Source organism: Schistocerca nitens, chromosome 5 (assembly GCF_023898315.1).
Source record: "Schistocerca nitens isolate TAMUIC-IGC-003100 chromosome 5, iqSchNite1.1, whole genome shotgun sequence".
Lineage (NCBI taxonomy): Eukaryota > Metazoa > Arthropoda > Insecta > Orthoptera > Acrididae > Schistocerca > Schistocerca nitens.
Window position 1 is genome coordinate 426,223,824 of NC_064618.1, and position 20,252 is coordinate 426,244,075.

At 41.7% G+C, this 20,252-nt stretch overlaps 1 protein-coding gene across 1 annotated transcript in view; it reads right to left on the reverse strand.

The window, feature by feature from the left end:
* The window catches only part of LOC126260504 (hemicentin-1-like), a 1,544,736-nt gene extending 1,527,447 nt beyond the window's left edge, over positions 1 to 17,289 (reverse strand). Inside the window, exon 1 of the mRNA XM_049957834.1 lies at positions 16,588 to 17,289. Coding sequence (XP_049813791.1) covers positions 16,588 to 16,837 — 250 coding nt within the window. The 5' untranslated portion in view covers positions 16,838 to 17,289. The remainder of the gene's footprint in view (positions 1 to 16,587) is intronic.
* Positions 17,290 to 20,252: the final 2,963 nt, after the last annotated feature.

The window sequence follows — 20,252 nt, forward strand, 5'->3', positions numbered from 1 at the left end:
AACATCTGAGGTCATCAGTCCCCTAGAACTTAGAACTACTTAAACCTTACTAACCTAAGGACATCACACACATCCATGCCCGAGGCAGGATTCGAACCTGCGACCGTAGCGGTCGCGCGGTTTCAGACTGTAGCGTCTAGAACCGCTCGGCCACACCGGCCGGCTGTGTATTAGGCATACATGTATCCAGACCATCACATAGTAACTTCAAACAGCATCAGGATCCATTGCAGGTACTATGACAGGCGCGAGGTGAGAAAACTGAGACTTCATGGTCGAGCGGCTGCTCATGAGCCACACAACACTCGGAAAATGCCTAACGACGCCTCGCTTGGTGTAAGGAGCGTAAACATTGGACGATTGAACAGTGGCAATATTATGTGGAGTGACTAATCACGGTACACAATGCGGCAATCCGATGGGAGCGTACATGTGCGTCAGTGAAAAAGGCCAATAAAAAGGTGTTAGCATGTGGACGTAACGTGCTGTTCCAGTCTCTTCTGTACGTAAGGTCCATCACCGTTCCCTTAGGATCCCTACGTAATTCGGTGCTCTTCGATACACACGATCGAACAGCGGAGGAGTGGTACTCAAGCGTCAACTTTAGGTTACAATATCAAATGATGTAATTAACATTTTACAATTCAACAAACGGCACTGATTACGTATTTGTTTATATGTTCAGTTGTGCTAACAAAACTAACGGGGTTCCATTCAAAAAAACGTAGGTTTGTGTTAAAAAACATACTTCGGTGCATTTTTTTATGGTTTGTATTAACCAATTACACTAGCCACTCCTCACGTTCGGTCTGTGGAATCGATTCGTCAGTATTTGATGTGGTTTACGAAATATATCTAGCGGTAATGTTAGGTGACTCACCCTGTATATTAACATACGAGTACAATACGTAAGGACAATGATCTTTAAACCTATATTTATTTCTATTTGCTCCCGCAAGAAATGTTTTGTACATTTCCTTTAAAAAAATAATAACTTTATGGAAGTCATATGAACTAACGCGCAGCAGCGGCATGTGGCGTGCCAAAATCCAGACGTGTCAATGCTCACTGTAGGGTAGTCTAAATAGTTTCCTCAGAGAGTCAGTCTGTATGTCACGACAATGGCTGTGGTACTGAAATTCTATAATTTTATGACGAAGCTTCTTTGACTAATGATTGTGACTGTACCATCTATATGTACTCTCAGTATGTATGTCTATTGCTACCTATACTGTGTCTTCTCAGATAGGGGAAAGTTTCGATGTTGCTTAGACTGATTTACTATTCTATGTTTCGAAATGTCTGTAGGTACTCTGAGATTAGATTAGATTAGAGTAGTTTACGTTCCATAGATCCGTGCTGAGGAGATCCTCGTGGATGTGGATGTGTTCCTGAGTAGTGGACCCCTTTTTGAACTAAAGTAAGTGCTTTTAAGTCCTTGTGCAGATCGTTTTTGTTCCTGGTATTGTATGTATGAACTGAGCTGTTTGTCGGAAAAAGAGATATATTATTTAGGACAAATTTCATTAATGAGTAAATATACTGAGAGGCAGTAGTTAGTATACCCAGTTCTTTGAAGAGGTTTCTACAGGACGTCCGTGAATTTACTCCACAAATAATATGTATTACACGCTTTTGGACTCTGAAAACTTTAGTTTGACTTGAAGAGTTACCCCAAAATATTATACCATATGATATTATGGAATGAAAGTAAGCAAAGTATGGAAGCTTTTTCATTTTTATGTCGCCTATGTCTGCTAACACTCGAATTGCAAATACAGATTTGTTAAGGCGTTTCTGTAGTTCTGTGGTGTGCTCTTCCCAACTGAATTTATTATCAAGTTGTAATCCCAGGAATTTAAGACTGCCAACCTCTTCTATCTGCTCTTCTTCGTATTTTATGCATATGCTGGGTGGAAACCTCTTACACGTTCTAAATTGCATGTAGTGAGTCTTTCTGAAGTTTAATGTCCGTGAGTTGGCTTTAAACCATTTATTAATATCCATGAAAATATCATTAGCAGATCTTTCTAGAACTACATTTGACATACTATTTATTGCAATACTTGTGTCATCTGCAAACAAAACGAACTCTGCTTCTGGCAGTGTAACTGATGAGAGATCATTAATGTACACAATAAAAAGCAATGGCCCTAAGATGGATCCTTGTGGGACACCACATGTAATTTCTTCCCATTCTGATGATGACTGATGACTTAATTCACTAGTCCCTTGCACTGACACCCTTTGTTTCCTGTTAGTGAGGTATGACTTGAACCATTTTGCAGCACTGCCTGTGACACCATAGAATTCTAATTTACTTAAAAGGATGTTGTGGTTCACACAATCAAATGCCTTTGACAAATCACAGAAAATACCTGCTGCTTGTAATTTGTTATTTAATGAATTAAGTACATTTTCACTGTAGGTGTAAATAGCCTTTTCGATGTCAGAACCCTTCATAAATCCCAACTGTGTTCTTGATAATATGTTATTTGTGGTCAGATGGTTGAGCAGCTGCCTGTACATTACTTTTTCTAAAATTTTTAAGAATTCTGGCAAAAGTGAAATCGGTCTGAAGTTTGATGGTATCTCTTTATCCCCCTTCTTGAATAGAGGCTTAACATCTGCATATTTTAGTCAGGAAATGTCCCAATTATAATTGACTGGTTCCACAAGTAACTTAGAGTTGTACTAAACTCACAAGAACATGCCTTAATTAACTTTGTTGATATTTCATCGTACCCACTAGAATGCTTTGTTTTTAAAGATTTTATTATGGACGTTATTTCTTTTGGTGAAGTGAGTGATATATTCATGTACTTGAAGCTATTTGTGAAGGCTAGTTTCAGATATTCAAGGGCATTATTTACTGATCCTGAAAGTCCCATTCTATCAGTAACGGATATAAAGTACTTGTTTGCCACACTATGCCCATCAGTTACTAATGTGTCATCTACCCTTAGTACTATTTGTTCGTGTTCCTTTCTGGTTCTACCAGTCTGCTCTTTCACTATATCCCATATTGTTTTTATTTTGTTCCCTGACATTGCTATCTTCTTCTCGTAGTGCATTTGTTTGGACGTCTGAATTACTTTTTTTTAATTTTTTACAGTTTTCCTTGTATTTATCTAAATCATCAGCATTGGAGCTATTCTTGGTCGACAGATACATTTTCCTTTTTGTGTTACAGGAAATCTTTATTCCTTGTGTAATCCATGGTTTTATTATAGACTTCTGTTTAATTTGAGTAACTTTTAGAGGAAAACAGATTTCAAACATGGTACTGACATTGTTCATGAATGTGTTATATTTTTCATTCATGTCATGAGCACTATAATCATCTTTCCAGTTCATATCTTCGAGCAGTTTTCTAAAACACTAAATTTTTGGTTGAGTGACTACTCTCCTGTACTTAGATTTAGCAGTCTGCTTAGAATTTGCTGTGTTGGCAGAAGAGCCAACACCGTATTGCTAGAGGAGGCCGAAATGCACGCGTTTAATTACACACAGACTGGCGTGAGGTCTGGAACAGGTCAGAGAAATGAGAACTTAGAAAAACGGACGCAGTTGCTGTAATACTTAACTTTAATCCATAATTGGTGTACATCTCTCTTGACTGTACATGCTTCACAAGATAAATATCAATTGAATACGGCGCCTTGCTAGGTCGTAGCAAATGACGTAGCTGAAGGCTATGCTAACTATCGTCTCGGCAAATGAGAGCGTATTTGTCAGTGAACGTTTCCTAGCAAAGTCGGCTGTACAGCTGCGGCGAGTGCAAGGACGTCTCTCTAGACCTGCCGTGTGGCGGCGCTCGGTCTGCGATCACTGACAGTGGCGACACGCGGGTCCGACGTATACTAATGGACCGCGGCCGATTTAAAGGCTACCACCTAGCAAGTGTGGTGTCTGGCGGTGACACCACAGAATTTACATCTGCATGTCATGATCTGATAGTCCATTTATAACAGGTTTTAAGATATGATTTTGTTCCTTTGATATGTCTATAAAAATTTTATCAATGGCTCCACTTGAGGATTTAGTGATCCTAGTTGGAAAGTTTACAGTGTGAGTTAGATTGAAAGACAACATTACTAACTGCAGTGAATGTTTACTGGAAGGTTGCATTAGAAAATCAGTATTAAAGTCACCAGCAATCAAAATTTCTTTGTTTCTTCCTGTTAAATAACCCAAAAGAGCTTCTAGATGATCTAAGAATAGATTATAATTTCCTGCAGGTGCTCGGTAAATAGTTATTATTATATAGGATCTGTTATGGAACTCTACTTCTGTGGTACATGCTTCTAGATGCTGCTCTAAACAGAATTCATTAATGTCAATGTTCTTGAATTTATGGCAGTTTTTGATACATGTGGCAACTCCTCCTCCATCCATATCTACTCTGCAGAAGTAGGAAGCTAGCTTAAATCCTGAAATGTCTAACATATCTATATCAGTGGTCACTTGATGTTCAGAGAGGCAGATTATGTCAATTTGGTTAGATGAATTCATTTCATAGATACAAATGAGTAGTTCATCAACTTTATTTCTAAGTCCCGGAATGTTCTGGTGTAATAAAGATAACTGATACTGCATACTAATGGGATTGTAACTGCTTTGGCGAAGATGAACTGGCAGTTTCTCATTACTTTCTGTTAAACACTGTTTAAATGGAGGCTGTATGGCAAAATCTGACTCCTGTTCATCTGTTTTCTCAAATTGAGTGTGTCTGCCAATCTCTCTTAAAACTCGTTTTCTTTCCCCCTTCCCTATCCTAAAAAAGGCATCCCTCTGACACCTGTGACCACCGGTATTTTACCACTTGTGCCAATGTCCCCCCTTAAGTTTTCTGCAATCAACCCAGACAGTTTTCCCTTCCCTTTCCTATTGAGGTGAAGGCCATGCCTAGTGTAGTCCCACCTATCGATAGCATCCACAGGAATAAAACCAATATGGGACCCTATATCCGTCCTAAGCAGCCACTCCAAGTTCACCCTCCCTACGGAAGAGTTCAAATGAGGCCGATCATGGCGTCTCAACACAGACACAAATCCCACACTCGTATGCTTCGTTGCTGACGCTTTCTTCACCAGGTCACTCTCTATGGAATATTCAGAGTCTCTGCCAATGCTATTTCCCGGACCACCCACTATAACCACGGCATCCTCCTTTGTGAAATCCTTGCATAAAGCACCTACATCCTCTGTTACCTGACCCAGATCTGCACTAGGCTTGAAAAAGTTTGTGACCTGGTACTCTGGACCTAGATTTTCCTGCAATAGTTGGCCAACACCTCTACCATGGGAACTACCTAACAACAGAGCTTTCTTTCTCTTTACAAATTTCCCTACCTTTTTCAAGTCCTTGAAAGCTTGTTGTGCCCTTTCTACAGCTTCAGCTACATGAGGCTCATCCGATTCTGACTGAGGCAACAGGTCAAATCTATTTTCAAGATTTATGACAAAGCTGTCTGATGCTCTCCTTTGCCTGTTCCCCATATTACATGTTGCCACTTCCCACCTCTGTTCACCCTTCTCCCTCTTTAACCTGTCCAGATCCTCCCTTGCCTTGTCTAGGTCAGCTTGAAGAGCTGCAATTTTCCCTTCCTGTTCCAGTATTTTCCTATCTCTACTGCAGATCCTACAATACCACTGGTGAGCCTCATTTATGTCCCTATTTCCCACGCCACTACATTCGCCCCAATGAAAGAAACAACAGCACCCATCACACCATACCCCGGAACTAACGATCCTACGGCATGTCACACACTTCTCACTCATGGTAAAAACAGAAATCGTATAAGCTGATTTAAGTAGTGACTAAAACGTAAACAAAGGACCCTAGAAGCTATTCAGGCAGATATAAATAAATTGAAAGAGTAATGAATAAAAAAAACTGGTGATTACATATAACTCACTATTTACTTACGATACGTGCGCGTGAAATTAAGCCTAAAATCCGTGCTATAGGCGCGAGAAGGAAAATAAACTGCTTACCCCGTTTAATCTTCTTTAACACTTCACTAACACTTCCACTAATGTAACAATACTTATATTATATTTATACCAACTGGAAACGTTTATCTATAGGTTTAATTCACTGCTTACTTACGATTCGCGCGCGTGAAATTAGGCCTAGGATTCGTGCTACAGGCGCGAGAAGAAAAATACGCTTCTTACCCCGTTTAATCTTACTTTATACTTCACTAACACTTCCACTAATTCAACAACACTTATATTATATTTATAACACCTGTACACGTTTAAAAATAGCTTAATAACAATGCTTTTTATAATTATTTAGTGCAGCAAATACTCGAAGAGTCCGCGTCGGCGCAATGTTACCACGCTTAGCCACTACTGTTCGTATTAGCTTTGAAGATGGTCACTGCTGGCTGAAATTATTAACCTGATTTATAAATATTTTGTGGTCCTCGACTGGATCGCTGAAAAACTTTTACTATGACTATCTCGCACATCATGAAGGTACATGACTCGTTTGTAGGTTAAGGCACGGCCGAGTGGTAAATACATCTGTCCGTTCTGCCGCTAGTCGTCTAAGGCCTTGTGATAGATTATAACGCTGAGATACTTTATGGTGATTAGGATGAATTTCCAGAAATAATCGATTGCATACTTGTATGACAGTCGTAAGATTCCGGCCAACGCGAGTTGAAATACCATGTATCGATAAACTGCAGTGTCGATAGGCCGTGAGCTCGCCAACGTCGAATTCCGACACGTGCTGGTCGATTTGTGTTTTTCACACACGATGAGTATGATGATCTCACAAAGAACATGCAAATGCGATTGCTGAACGAGAAAGCCGCTGCATAATCGTTCCTTATAAGTACAAAGTAGATGGCTTGACTCCTACTTTGTACAGCTGAGTTGGGATACCGGGCATTTGGATATTCAACAATATATACACTTAATATCAATTACACGGTTATAATTTTTGACTTATATGAGAAACCACAGTGACCGAACTAAATGTTTTGAGAGAGAGGCAGCTCAGAACGCAATAAATTGTGTGGTTTTATTTCTTCTAGTAATCTGTTTCTGTCCATACTATTATCTTCAGACCAGAGGCTCTAGATGACATGATGAGCCGGTCACAGAGCTGTTTGAGTAACAACTGCTACCTTTCACGAACTGTCTAAGCAGTTGCCGGAATTAAATATACATAATACATTGCGATCTGGACTGCTTTTTTGTTTAAGGAATTACATGTCTTCATGGTTTTGCAGTTTTAATCCTCAACGAATCTAAACATTAATTTATTATTTTATTTTCCGGTCCGAAATACACAGTGCTTATCCAGTATTTCATCATATTAACAAACATGCCATTTTATAACAGTGTACCATCCTTTGTGTTGGGCTGCCATTTTTTGAGTTGAATGTACTGTATTTCTCCAAAGGAGCTCGCTGTAATTTGTTCTGGAGTTAACATTTAGTGTAGTTCTCGATTCATCCTTTATTTTAAGTATCCACTTACGGCACTGACTTTCGAAGCTAGTTAGAAAACGCAATATTACAGAAACTGGACTTACACGTGCTTCCAGTCAGGAATCAGTTTTTGCGATACAGTGCCACAGGTCTTAATAGTGTTGCTAAATTTTTGTACCTTTAATTTAGGACTAACATCGATAACATAATCAGTGATGGCGGCCTGAAAGCAAACGTTTACAAGTAATCTGCGATTTCAGAAGAGGAGGGCCAGTATGACACAACTGTCGACCTTGGATAGTTCATGGACAAAGTTTTCGGTATGAAAACGTATCGAAAGTACTATATTCTACTCGTAATTCAACCATAAACACTTCCCTAGAGATATTATTAGGTGTACATTGATCATAAGGTAATTATTCACTGATAACTAACAACTTTTATATTGGCCATACGACTGTGTATCTCTGTCAAATGCTGCATCCAGTGGTAGGGACGCACTTTTTATATTTACTGGCTGTTAACGCTGTTCTCAGTTGCTAGCTTTAGTTCCACGTAGTGACGAATCAACAAAGACCAATACAACTATTTCCGCTAGGTATTTTACACTTCAGTAACCGCATCAGAGGCACTATGTTCGATGAATCACTGAATGAAGACAAGTACTCATGCACAGAATTTATGAAGATTAGTTATGGAAAGTGTTACATAGGTTAGAAAATATAGAATAATATAATTTGGATAGGATATTATTCAGATTTATTAATATTAAGATAACAGTGTGGAAACTATAGCAACAAAATATAGAATGTAGAAGATAGAAGTGTGTCTTGCGCAGACGTTAAACACTTGGTAAAGGTGTGACTCTTAAACCAACATAGGAAACGAGATTGTTAGCTGAGAGATATAAATGTTTTACAAATTAAATTGTCTTGTAGGATATTGGTCTCTGTTTGTGTATATTCCAAGTATGTATTTAGGTATTTACGAAAGGAAGGTTTCTTAAAGCTGGATGTCTCTTCAGTGTTAATTTACTTTTAATTGATACTATCTTCAGAGAGGATAGAAAGATGAATCATGGCTTCAGATATGCAGATGTATTCACACCTCTAAGTGCTGGTATGCTGGTAATACGGTACTAAAGGAAGGTGTTTTGGTAGTAGAACTACATGTTCACTGTTTTATAAATGTCGAGCCACATAAATTTTACGAGAAATGCTTGTGCGACTTGGTCGAGGTATTTATGAAGGTTTTGGAACATTTGTGAGGCGTTTAAGAGTTGTGGTCTGCCGTTTCCCCTAAGAAAACATATAAAGCGACAAAATTTGTTTTCTCACATTAATACGGGCCTGCACTTTGCCATAAGGTAAACGGCTCTGAAGAACGTTTATGACACTTCCTCGCCGGTAGTCCCAATTTTGAACGCCTGGGTAGTGCCACCGGGATTTCTAATTGCATCTTTCTGAGTATTTTTTAATCTCCAGAAAATGTTTGTCAAAGCTGCTTGCATCTCTGTCAGCGTCTGAAGAACAATGTTTTCCCCACTTATTTATATCATCCGATTGCATAACCACACTTGTTGATCCTGATACTCGCCTGTTTCTCATATAGGCTAAGTGACCTTGTCCTGACACTGTTACTGCTACCAGTTTCAAAGTAAACTCTTGGAATGTTCGTCTGTTAAGATGTTGTTCCGTTAGCAGTGTACAGCCAGAGTCATCGCTTTACCACTACTTAGCGCTCCGGGGGAAACCGTTTCATTATGAATTGGTTAACGCTATTTATTAGCAAGCTGAAAGTTTGCATCTACCATTGCAGTAGACAAAATATTCTATATCAAGGAGACATCGAAGATTACCTGCAGAAAGAAATAGTAGTAGTTAAATTCACCGCAATACTCCAGTATTAGCTAAAAATACTCGTATTCACTGTATGTGTGTGTATTTCTACATGTGCTGTGCATATAAATATATAGCGTTCTGGCTTAGTACTAAACATGTTTCATTTTCGTTTTGTTGCACTGTGCACTCGTACGCGTCCGGTATTTCCTCTTAGGATACCTCGGACGGATCCCGTAAGGAGGAGCAATATTATAGCCCTTCGCAAGCCGTAACTTTAGTATAATTAATAGCAGTTCCATAACATTCTGGCAGAGAATGAAACTGCTTCTCTGCTCTTGAGTCATTTCAAGTTATGTGCTACATTTCTTGTTGAAGTTACCTCCTTTGTATAAAGATAAATTTTGGTTTGCCTTACAAAAGACATAAAATTTTCGCCCAGATTTTTCACTTACTGTCAGTCTCAAGGATGATTTCTTATCAAATACTGTATGGCTGTTAGTGGAGATTTGTTGCGTAATTGTTGTAATTTAGTGGATCACCTACAGAAGTGACTGGCGGTGTTAATATCATAGACTATAGTGCTACTAGAATGAGACACAATAGGAGATACAATTTGTAACAATCTGGCCAGTATTCGAGTTACCTTCAACATTTATAAAGTTGTCAAAGTTTCGTAGACGTCGCAGCGTCTTGAAGAAACACTAAATCAAACGCCTTACAAATATCAAGAGGCACAGAAACCATGTTCTCGCTTTCAACTACTCGTATTTCCGTTAGCATAATTCTCTTTCGAGTATTTTATTAATTTCATGGTGAATGCTTCGTTTTACAATGGTTATAATATGAAGAAACTCATTTTTATAACCACTGTAGAACACATATAAACATAGATGAGTTGTTAAATTTTACTGCAGACAGATGTTAGTGAATCAGAAGAGGTTAAGTACAGTTTTCTGTTATCTTCATGCAGACTGTGTTACTTATTCACTCTTGCATCACTTGTGATATTAATTTGCGCTTCAGATGCTTGACAAATTAAGAGTAAATGTTCTTCTAGGAGTACGTGAACTACATATTTGACATTTCTCGGTTTTTAATATACTTTTAAACAATTCTGAAATCAATTTATGCAGACTTGTTGCAACATACTTCATGAAAATCTCTAATAACTGTTGAAATTGATCAGAAATATTTCACGTAGGATGTATTTCTTTTTTTTCACGTAGTTCGAAATTTCATCATTGGACAGCGAAGGGGGGGGGGGGGGGGAGTTCGATCAACGTCTTACGTGAGCATAAGACTGTCTTTGGAAGTATTGCCTCCCATGTAATTGTTTGTCTAGTAATCTTCGCTTCCCGGAATTGTTTGTTTAGAAGTCTTCACTATTGTTTCTCCTAATCGTGCATAACTTGTGTTTTCTTTGGTAACTTTGATGTATTAAAAAACTAGAAACCCGCCTCGATTGCGAAAAAGAACCTAGTGCTAACCTAGGTTTCGGCGTAGATAACTACACCCTCTTCAGAACAATAAAACCCAGCAGTACCTAAGAAGACCTTTGTCAATGATTAAAAGAACACCATAGCTATACATCCATAAACGAAAAAAAGGGAAACACAAACAGTACATGTGTACAAAGTCTAAACCGTTACTTAACTTAATGGTGTAACCTCCACCTCACACCAACCTATGTTCGATCGGCCATGACCCGCCATAAACTGCAGCTACAAATGGTCGCAAAGAGTTAAGTAACGGTTTAGAATTTGTATACATGTACTGTTTGTGTTTCCCTTTTTTTCCGTTTATAAATGTATAGCTATGGTGTTCTTTTAATCGTTCACAAAGGTCTTCTTAGGCACTTCTGGGTTTTATTGTTCTGAAGAAGGTGTAGTTATCTATGCCGAAACCTAGCTTAACACAGGTGCTTTTTCGCAATCGAGACGGGTTTCTAGTTTTTTAATATATTAACCAACGATTGCTGACGCGCTGCGATGTTGAAGTTTCTTAACTGTGATGTATTTATTGCCTCAAGCTCTACATTTTTGACTTCACCGTATTTCAAACACATTTCGGTGTGCACCTAAGGTCTTAATACCGTTAGTGTCGCGAAGGGGATAGTTACTGTGCAACATTTTGATGGATTAAAACTGTAAACGGGATTGGAACTCAATAAGTATCGTGCCTTTCCCTGCTAAAACCTTTACGCATTTAGGTATCTGGTAGAAAGAACGTGACATTAGCTTTCGAAACTCCTAGGAAACTCTTCTGCAGCACAGCTGCTGGACGTCTTAACGGTAAGAGCGTTTCCCGTAAAAAGCGCTCTTACGGCTACTTTCTGTTTACCTACGTCCACAATCTTACACGGTTTCAGATACGACAATGTGGTCCAACTGGACCGTTACTCGATTTATTTATTGGTTTCTGCGTCCAACATAGTAACATAGTTTCTTCGGCACAAGTCATCTGCACATGTCGCTAATAGCTTTTGTTTTCGGCCCTTAGATCGTTCTCGTGCCTTCAAAGCTGTTCTGACGAAATTGTTTCTGTTGTCGAGTTCTGAACACTCGAAAATGTCCTGAACCACTCTCTTGTACAGTTTTTGGTGCACCAGGAGGAGCCATTCAATAGAACACACAAAATACTGCAAAAAAGAACAATTAATTTTTTTACTGAAAAGATGAAAGATATTGAACACAATTTATCTGCACAGTTGAATCGTCTACATACTAGGATGCATCATTGTACAACAGATTTTACATTATTTTTACAGAGTAGGGGTGACAGCTTCGATTGTATTTGTAGGATTTATTTTATATGCAATCAGATTCGTTGTTACATTACAATATACTTAGGTGCCTCTATGATACAAGATTATCATGCCATTGTAACGACGACAACACAGAATCCAAATGTTCATCTGGTTTCATGGAGGGGCTTGAAGATTATGTAATATAACACAGCAATGGATTGCATATAAACTAAGGTCTATAAACACAGCTGAAGGTGTCATACTTTCTACGAAAAGGTTTAACAGATTTAAGCAGTATATTGCATTTTGTTGCAGTTATCACTTACGAATAGCACATAGGTGGATGTCGATATTGTGAAATAAATAATTAATTCCTGTAACGTTCCAGACGGAGTACTATTACGGGTTCGAGTCCAACTCGGGAAGACCCATACGTTCAGTTAACAATTTCCAGTATTAAAAGAGAGTTAATATTGAAAACAACATCGCAGGTTGCCCAATGCTCTTTAATGGTTCAGAAACCAAAAAAAGAGCCTAGTGCAGCATAGGTCCGTTTTTTAGTGTTAAATTACAATACTAGGTTCTGTTCCACTGCGCCAAATGGACTGAAATAAATTATCTGGAAAAAGAGCAAATTCATCTTGGCGTATTTATACATTGTGGCTGATCACAGTGGGCCTGCAACTGCACATAGAATTATGTAGAGGGCGCAAATCCACCACGAAGCTACAATGTGCACGAAATTTGTCAGCATACCGCCTCCAAAGTATTATCCTAATAGATTATGGGTGTTGATAAAATACAGACAGAAATAATTATTATGTGTATTTGGACTGTTTGTGTCTTTCTATCCGATCATCCTCAGTTCTAGTGTGTAATTACAGCGAATTGCAGCTCGTCAGAAGAGTGAAAATGGAGTCATGAGTTATTGGGTCTGAAAACAATGTGACAAAGGTGAAGACCTGGTATTCCAGACATGGATGAAAAGTCATCTAGACGGTATCTGTGGTTCTTCGTTATGTTATAAGGGGTTACGGCGCCCTCGGGCGTCTTGCCTCCAATTGTGAAACAGGCGCTTTGTACAATGCAGCGAACTACTAAGCCGTTGATAAGTCATGGTTATATACAGGTGCATTATTCGCTTTATTATACAACCAGTTTCAATCATACACAGACGATCTTCAGAGGGTTTGTGACATCGCAATCAGAAGTGTAACGATCCATTACCACTATCAAGCATGATGTTACGCACCAGCATCTCCATTCACCTATAAATTCGGATCACATGCGAGGCGTGATCAAAAAATGCCGTGAATGAATTTTTTTAACATCAACTTCTGACGCGAAAGCCATATAATGTAATTTGTCCGATAGCGTTATCCGCTGAGACAGGAAGCGCCAAGTACTAACATGTCATTGCCAACCAACGCAGGTATGTTGTGTTTATCGTGTCTGTCGCGCATCATTTATTTTGAACAACGCGTAAACATGTAAGTTTTGTTGCAAAAAAGTGCCAAAGAAAATAATGACATTTTGAAAATGGTGTATGGCGATAACGGTGTAACGCTGAAGACTGCTAGTGGCATGATCGATTTGAAAACGAAAATGAGCCTTTAGAAGACTAGGAACGTTCGGGAAATGCATTAACCCCAAAAAAGAAGAAAACGTTGAAGAAGTGAGAAAAATTTTTCCTTCAGACAGGCGAATAACTATTCGAGAGCTTGCTGATGGACTTAGCATCTCGTTAGGGTCCGTGCAAAGCATTTTAAATGATAATTTTCATATGAGACGAGTGAGTGCAAGATTTTATACCAGACTGTTGAGTGGTGAACAGAAGGAGAAACGTGTGTCAGTATGCACGGAGTTGAAGGATCGTGTTCATTTGGATCCGGACATCATGTCCAAAATTGTAACTGGAGTTGAAACTTGTGTTTGTGGCCATGACCCTGAGACGAACAGAAAGTCTGTGAATCTCCTCGCCCCAAAAAGGCACGTCAGTCAGAATCGATTATCAGAGTCATAATCATTACATTTTTTTCGATATTGACGGCATACTACGAACAGAGTTCGTTCCCAGGGGAACAGCCGCAACGCCCAATTTTGCATGAGAGTACTGCATCGATTGCGAAACGATGTACGAAGAAAGAGACCACAAAAATGTGCCAACGGCTTCTTTCTTCATCACGACAACGCAACGTGCCACACTTCGCTTTCTATTCGCGAGTTTTTGGCCGGAAAATGCGTTCCTGTCCGTCCATATCCGCCTTACTCACCATATCTAGCATCGTGCGACTTACGGCGCTTCCCAAAAATTAAAACTGTGTGTGAAGGTAAAGGTTTCAACACCATTCCTCACACAGAGACAGCCACGACAATGCAGCAGAACGCCCTTCGGAAAGAAACCTTCCAGAAGTGCTTCCTGTCATGGATTCAACGATGCGCCAAGGGCATTGCTAGCTATGGAAAGGAATTTGGAGGGGACTAAATCAAATTCCATATAAGCGTATTATTTTACTTTTAATGAAATTTTTCACCGTATTTTTTTGATCACACCTCTTATAAGGTAGCTATACTTGAAAGGAGATGCTGGTTTGTAATATGTTGCTTAACAGCTATCATAAGGTGCCACACATCTGATGACAATGTCACAGTACAAACGACTATGTTTAAGACTGAAACTGGTTGTGTAATACATTTGTTGATACAGATGTGTGCAACCACGACTTATGATCAATTGTTACAAGTAACAGGTTAATTATTGCAGAGAAGATAACAGCAAAAAAAAAAAAAAAAAAATGGCTCTGAGAACTATGGGACTCAACTGCTGTGGTCATAAGTCCCCTAGAACTTAGAACTACTTAAACCCAACTAACCTAAGGACAGCACACAACACCCAGCCATCACGAGGCAGAGAAAATCCCTGACCCCGCCGGGAATCGAACCCGGGAACCCGGGCGTGGGAAGCGAGAATGCTACCGCACGACCACGAGATGCGGGCAAGATAACAGCAACCAGACACTTTTTGTAATACTACTAATTTCCATAAATAGCTCTGTTACCGGTTTCGAACAGACAGGTTCATCATCAGACGTCTAGTTCAAGTTCAGAAACATTTTTCTTGTATTTTACATAAGTGATCACTTTTTATTCCCCCATACGATGAAAATTCCTTGTGGTTGTGCTGAAGTTGAAGGGGGAATAAAAAGTGAAAACTAATGTAAATTACAAGAGGAAGGTATCTTAAGGGGGGTAGGACGTCAAACGGGCCGACTTGGAGCAGGAGAGGCACCACAGGACATTTTAATTTCCACTGTCTATACTTTTACAAGTAAATTCATAAAACTTTGTCAGCATGACCAAGAAGGATTCAGGATTCACACTCATAGCAGTGGAAGTTCACATGCATAACAAATAATTTTTTTTTACATGTGAAATTTCATCACTTTTTCACTTACTTTTGGCTGCATTTGTTGCTATAGGTACATTTTTCTTCACAAGTAAGAGAGATTCTTTGATGAATTTTGCATAGCATACAAACCATACTTACAGGTGTATGAAACTCTAGAATTTTCCAAATCTATTAAAAACTATGGTTAAAATTGAGATAATTAACTACTAATTTAAAACGTAAGAGCTCATTCATTTTTTCATAAATTAAATAGATTCTAGAGTTTCATACACCTGTAAGTATGGTTTGTATGCTATGCAAAATTCATCAAAGAATCTCTCTTACTTGTGAAGAAAAATGTACCTATAGCAACAAATGCAGCCAATAGTAAGTGAAAAAGTGATGAAATTTCACATGTAAAAAAAATTATTTTGTTATGTATGTGAACTTCCACTGCCATGAGTGTGAACCTGAATCCTTCCTGGTCATGCTGACAAAGTTTTATGAGTTTACTTGTAAAAGTATAGGCACTAGAAATTAAAATCTCCTGTGGTGCCTCTCCTGCTCCAAGTCGGCCCGTTTGATGTCCTACCCTCCTTAACGGGAATAAGTCGTCTGATGATGATCCTGTCGGTTCGAAACCGGTCATTGCGCTAATTAAGTACTTAAATAGCGTTATAAAAAGTGGCTGGTTGCTCTTTTCTTCTCTGCATGAATCAATCTGTATTTTGTACGTCGCCACCGGCTGAAAATATTAGTTTTCCTCAAATCAGCATTCTCACAAGTTGTAAGACATTGGCCTGCCGGTGTGGCCGTGCGGTTCTAGGCGCTTCAGTCCGGAACCGCGTGACCGCTACGGTCGCAGGTTCGAATCCTGCCTCGGACATGGATGTGTGTGATGTCCTTAGGTTAGTTAGGTTTAAGTAGTTCTAAGTTCTAGGCGACTGATGACCACAGATGTTAAGTCCCATAGTCCTCAGAGCCATTTGAACCATTTTTGTAAGACATTGTGAACTATTAAACTCTGAAAGCGTTCTGCAAACAAATTTCATAAACATAGCAGGTGCTTAATGGGATTTTCCTTCCTCTAAAAAGAGGACAAATAATTCACCGAGAAGGGGGCTGGGTATGAGGCGAGATAACGCAGAGCACCACTCACGGATCTTCTGGAAGTCCTGCACATCGTCCGAAGTAGCGGACTGGACGACGGCGGCGAGAAGGAAGAGCAGCAACGCGCAGGCGGCGTCGCCGACGCCCGTGGCCGCCGGCAGCCGCGTCCCTCCTCTTCGTCCTCTGCGTCCTTCTTCTGCGACGCCGACCGCGCGGCGCCCACTGACCGGCAGCCTCCACCGGCGCCAGCCGCAGCAGCAGAGGCGGAGCAGGCAGCAGCGCGGAGGCCGACGCGACATCGCCGTGGAGCCGCCTCGCGCGCAGTCCTGTCAGGCATTCGTGAAGACACGGCGGCGGCGTCGATCGCTCGCCCCCTTCACCGATCACCGCACACAGCCGGCCGTATCGCGCGCCGCGGACGGGCCGGCCGGTCGCTGGGAATACTTTATCGCGTCACGTTCGCCCGGACGAAGGCGAGCGATAGTACCCCCGTATCGCGTCGCGGCGGACGAGACCGCCTTGCAGCCGCGCGAACCGTCGACAGACTGACGACGCGCGCCCTGACTCAGAGGACTCCCACTCTCTCTCCCTCTCTATCTCCGTCTCTTTCTCTCTCCCTCTCTCTCTCGCTCTCTCTCTCTCTCGCTGCCTCGGCGGCGAGCGCTGCGCTATTTCCGAAATAGCCTCACCGCGGGCGCGACCACACTGTCACAACCCACCACCACCTCCGACAGCACCACCGCCGCCTCCTCCTCCTACACGTCGTCGTTCACCAACAGCGCGAGCGACAACAGTGCCGCTGACCGCTTCGCGTCCTCACCGTCCCTACCCCACTGCCGCCTCACTTCAGAAGAGCACACACACCACCTCCGTCCGTCGCCACAGTGCTAGGAGGCGACTGACGTACCACTGGAGCCCCGGAGAGAAGAGTTGCCGCGGAGCTGAGCACGGGAGACGACGCCACTGCTGGAGCCTGCCCGCCCCTTCCTTTCTCTCTCTCTCTCTCTCTCTCTCTCTCTCTCTCTCTCCTGCCACACCGCGGCCGTCGCCGCCGCAGTCGCGCGGGAGCACTCTGAGAAATGCGACGTTGACGGAACGCCAGGGTCCCCGGCCCAGCCGCCGGAAAGCCACTTTGCTGTCACGTCTCGCGGCGCCCGCTGCGAGGCATTAGCTTATTAACATCTCGACCCACTGCCGCCACAGTAGAGGGAGCGCTTAGCCCGGCTCACTTCGAGCGCACTGTGTGCGGCGGTCGCTGCTGCTACTGCTGCTGCTACTGGTGCTCTCTCTGGCGCGACACGGTCCGGATACGCTGTCTCCGTCGCGGCGCGCGCCGTCTACGTGTCGCCTCGCATATGCGTATCTCTGTGTAGGCGAGCGTGACGCGGCGAGTGCGAGAGGGAGCGAGACACTGAGCGAGGGGGGACCGCCCCAGCTGGAGGGGGAGACGAGAGAAGCACTCGGGCGCCCGCCGCCCCTCGACCTGCTACTGCAAGCGCCGTTGTTCCGCGTAACTGACTCGTTTGCTCGTTTGAAAAGAAAGGGGGCATTAGGCGCTCCACTGTGAATACCGGCCGCGCTTCACACTTGCTCCCACTTCTGGTCACGGCACGACCTTGCGCACTCTTACGTAGCTGTGTGAGCGTTGCCTGCCACTTAGAACGATTGCGCGTTTATTTTAGGCCGGCCAGAAGAATGCACTCCTCTCGCCCACGCGCGGTTAATATTATCACCGAGGCATCGCGGAATCGCCTGGGCTATTGCACGGGCGCCTGCCTCCCATTGAGAACGGCGATGCGATCCTCGAGACCGCGCAACCGAGTCGCACGCACGACGCTTGTTTTTGCCCCTGTCCGCCTACACGAAATATCCCCACGAGCGGCGTTGGAGGAGAAACGTGGCAACGGTCCAAGGTGGACCTTTAATGTGTGTTTTCTCTTAACCTCAAATATCTGCTTCTCCCTTCGTCTCTCTTTCTAGCACGTGTGCTCGTACATACACACACACACACACACACACATACACACACACACACACACACACACACACTGGAACAAACACAGTCACATCTTCTGCTTCACAAATATCTTCCTGAACGCCCCTGCTTCCTGCTTCGAAACTGATGCCACATGTGTTGCAGGGTTTTAGTGGCCGTGCTGCCCAACCTCTTAGTAACCTTCCCCTACGCGGGTGGGGTAGGGGGCACGTAAAATGTAGTAGTTCTGGGTGAGGGGGGGGGGGATAAAATAAAAGAAAGAACCCCCCGGCATGTTTAGTAGCGACTCTATATTTTTTAAAAAAAGTCGTTTCTGCTGTCACTACTTCGTGAGTACGTTATTACAGTGCCTCTGTTGTTAAAAGGAACGATGGAGCGTTATTCGAACCCTGATTTCCCGGTTAACGCAAACGATCACTTTACCGTTTTAGCTATCCTTAATTCCCGTGCGGAGGAGTACATTTTAATTGGATGTCGCTGCCTGGTATCAGTGGATAAATACGATACTGCAGTGCCTTTGTTGTTAAGAAGACTGATGAGATGTTCCTTCAGACAAGCATGCATACTGGAATAAATAGCCACAGCAGCGACTACAACCGTTATGAAATACGTGAAATGTATTCGCATTTGCGAATATGAAAAACCATCAGCTGTATAAGGGAAAGACGACTTCCTATTAAAATGTCATGCACTGTACGGGTATTACATAATGTGTGTACGAACACAGGTTGTGACACAGGTTTCGGTATGCCCATGAGTCGTGTAAGGGTAGCCAAAGCCGTTATGGTGACCGCTCGCATAAAGCGGGGAATCCGGGTTCGATTCCTTGTCCTTCAGTGATTTTTCGTTATTTATCACTCCTGCATACAACTGATGGCTGTTCCTGTTCGCAACTGTGAATACATTTCACGTATTTCGTGAGTAATATTTATCAGATAACTATCATCAGCCCATTTGACCACCACAGTGTTGGAGAATGGATTCCTCTAAACTTTTCCCTGTACATCAGTAAGTGGTGACACGCAACCATGTTAGTCATGCAGTACGTCTTATAATGTCTTATGTCTTCATTAGATCTTTGCCACGGTTTTATCTGATCGCTTGCAATCACCAGAGAACGTCCCTTGCCCATCTGTGTCCATTCATTTGGCCATACGTCCCTCCCAATTTTCCATTACAGTCGTAATAACTGCATTCATGTTCCCTAACATGTTTGTTAATTTTCCTAAATCTTACAGTAATTCACTGTCCATTGCTTACTGTTTTTCATATTAAAAATCCATTTCTCACAACCGTTCGTCACACCACAGACTGAAAAATGAAATGCACTGTCGGACACATAATACATTATAATATCTTGTTCTTCAATGGCCTGATTCCAATTTTTGAATTGGAAGCCGCTTTGGCAACTTCTGTCTGTGTAGCATACATCAGTAATCATACTGGGGAAAGGAACATACAGTTTAACATGGAATCCGAACAATATATAATATCTGAAGAATCTTCACATAATTGTGAGGTGAAGGTCAGGTTAAAGGAATATTGAAAGATTTTCGTGGTTATGGACAGATGGATAATACTCAAAGTGCGCTAGTGAATGCACTTGTATTTACTCATATATTCAATTGATTGCATTTTTCATCTCGACAGTTCACAATTAAGACAAAAACGCTTAATTCTGAGCAAACACTGTTCGGGGTAGCCATGCGGTCTGAAGG